Here is a 2597-nt window from a genome sequence, read left to right on the forward strand (position 1 = left end):
GCTATTGACATCCCTGTAACTCATGGACCTAGGAATTTGTGTGAGATATATGTTTTTTTGGTAATTTCGTGGAGCTGATATGAAAATTTTATAAAAGTATAATAATAATAATTGACATGTTTGAACTCACTTAATGATCGAGTCGTGACTCGTGGGTAAGATACGGTCACGTGAATTCTTTAATCTCCTCCCCAATAACCCATCACCAACTGTCGTCCAATGACCCATCACCAACTGGTCGTCCTTTACTGTTATTATGCTTACGATAAGGGTATTTCCGTCTATTGAAATCTATATGCCAAGACCCAAACACCCCCATAATGTCTAGTCTGTCTCTACTCTGGAAGAAGGTCAGAGATGCCACAAACAACGTACTCCATTATTACATCACAGACTCTGTAAACACAAACACCACACAGTACACACTCACTTATTCTAGAGAGAGAAACATATTATCAGAGAGAGAGATCAGTGCTAGCTCTTACCTCCCAGATTGAGAAATGGGGTTGTTCTTGGTCTCACTCATCATACTCGCCGTTACTTTAGCCGTTAACTCCTGTCCGCCGTCAGACAGGGCTGCTCTCTTGGCCTTCAAAGAAGCCCTCAGCGAGCCCTACTTGGGCATCTTCGACTCGTGGTCAGGCACTGACTGTTGCCACAACTGGTACGGCGTCAACTGCGACCCGACGGCCGGTCGGGTCTCCGATTTAACCCTCCGAGGTGAGTCCGAAGACCCGATATTCGAAAAAGCTGGCCGGTCTGGCTTCATGACCGGTTCACTCTCGCCGTCACTCTGCCAACTCGACGGTCTGACCACTCTCATCGTCGCCGACTGGAAGGGTATCTCCGGAGATATTCCGGCTTGTATCACTTCCCTCTCCAATCTCGGGATCCTTGACCTCATCGGAAACCAAGTCACCGGACAAATACCGGCAGACATCGGCAAACTGAGTCGACTCACCGTTTTCAATATCGCTGACAACAAAATTTCCGGCGAAATCCCTCCGTCTATCGTCAAACTCGACATCCTCAAGCACCTCGATCTCAGCAACAACAAAATATCCGGCGAAATTCCGGCGGATATCGGTAAACTCAAAATGATGAGCCGAGCATTACTGAGTCGAAACCAGCTCACTGGATCAATACCGTGCTCAATCGCTTACCTCCGCCGACTCGCCGACCTAGACCTCTCCATGAACCAGATCTCCGGTTCGATCCCTTCCCAACTCGGCGAAATGCGAGTCCTCTCGACGTTGAACTTAGACAGCAACCAACTCTCCGGCGAGATTCCGTCGACGTTGTTGAGCAACACCGGTTTGAATATAGTGAACTTGAGCCGGAACTGTATCGAAGGTTGTATACCGGACGTGTTCTGCTCCAAATCGTATTTCACTACACTCGATTTGTCCTACAACAAGTTGAAGGGTAAGATGCCAAAAACGATGTCGTCCGTGAGGTATATAGGACACTTGGATCTGAGTCACAACAACCTCTGTGGGCCATTTCCGGCGAGTTTGGAGGCGTATGATCACCTTGAAGCGGCGTCGTTTACCAATAATAATTGTCTTTCTGGTTCAGAGTTATGAACCTGGAATAATGTTTAATGTGTACCATTATTTTGGCAGTCAATCTTAATACTGTCTTGCATGCATGCCGTCAGTTTGACAAATTTTATGAAGAAAATCATCATGTTTAGTTTGAAAAAAATAATAATAAATAAATAAACAAATAAAGCAGGCAAGTATATCCTTGTAATCTTGTAGTATTGTTTTTTAATTAATTAATTTTATAATTAAATATAAAGATAGCCATTTTTAATTAACTTATTACTAGTTTACTTATATGTTTTTTTAGTGATTGAACCGGATAATATAATATTTTTTTTTTTTGAATATATTTTTAAGACTTTAGTTAATCTCGGTCAATGTGAATTAATATCTTTTATCATTAAAGATTGGTTGGGCCAAAATTATTAGGATTTAAAATTCTCTCTTATGTATTATATCTGTTCTGAATATTGGGATGCCAAAATGTTGAAATAAAAGATCAAACATTATAATATTTTTGTAAAACATATCACTAAATTTCCTATCAGATTGGCCGACAGTGAAGATAAAACTATCACAGAGGAGATGCTCTTTTCTTGGTGTAGTTCCAAAATGTTGCTTTAATTTACCACCAGTGTGTCAAAAGCATGTTGCTAGTGCCCATAAAAATACAAATTTTAGTGCGCTCTTGTAAGAGTATGTTCGTGAAGGTTGCTAATTACTCAACAACTAGGAAAATCTACTAACTGTTTCCTCGTGTTTTGGTGCCGCATTATTGAATACGTCACTTCGAAAAACATGTCTTTTTTTCAACTAGTTAAGATTTGATTATATGAAATATGTCCTCATTTTTCTCCGCATTATCCTCTGTTTTCTGTCTTGCAATTAATTTCCTCAGTCTCTTCACTTATGAATCATTATCTAAATATCATTAATAAGTACAAGGAGTGATGATGAAGTTTTGTTCTTTCTCTGAAACATGTCAGTAGGTACTGTAGTATTGAAATATGGTGTAATAAAGGTTGTACAGAACTCACAAGCAAACGGGAG

General features: G+C 40.4%; 1 protein-coding gene across 1 annotated transcript; it reads left to right on the plus strand.

The window, feature by feature from the left end:
* The first annotated feature begins 344 nt into the window (after positions 1-344).
* Positions 345-1683, plus strand: LOC132299314 (DNA damage-repair/toleration protein DRT100). The gene has a single exon (XM_059795846.1). It carries the CDS (start codon positions 501-503, stop codon positions 1584-1586), a length of 1086 nt encoding a protein of 361 aa, XP_059651829.1. The 5' UTR covers positions 345-500; the 3' UTR covers positions 1587-1683.
* Positions 1684-2597: the final 914 nt, after the last annotated feature.

The sequence above is a fragment of the Cornus florida genome, unplaced genomic scaffold (assembly GCF_030987335.1).
Source record: "Cornus florida cultivar Cherokee Brave unplaced genomic scaffold, ASM3098733v1 CherokeeBrave_3.0.0_Hap2_Chr03, whole genome shotgun sequence".
NCBI classification, from domain to species: Eukaryota; Viridiplantae; Streptophyta; class Magnoliopsida; order Cornales; family Cornaceae; genus Cornus; species Cornus florida.

Coding starts and splice junctions, on each gene's coding strand:
- LOC132299314 (XM_059795846.1), top strand. CDS start 501: ATGGGGTTGTTCTTGGTCTCACTCATCATACTCGCCGTTACTTTAGCC.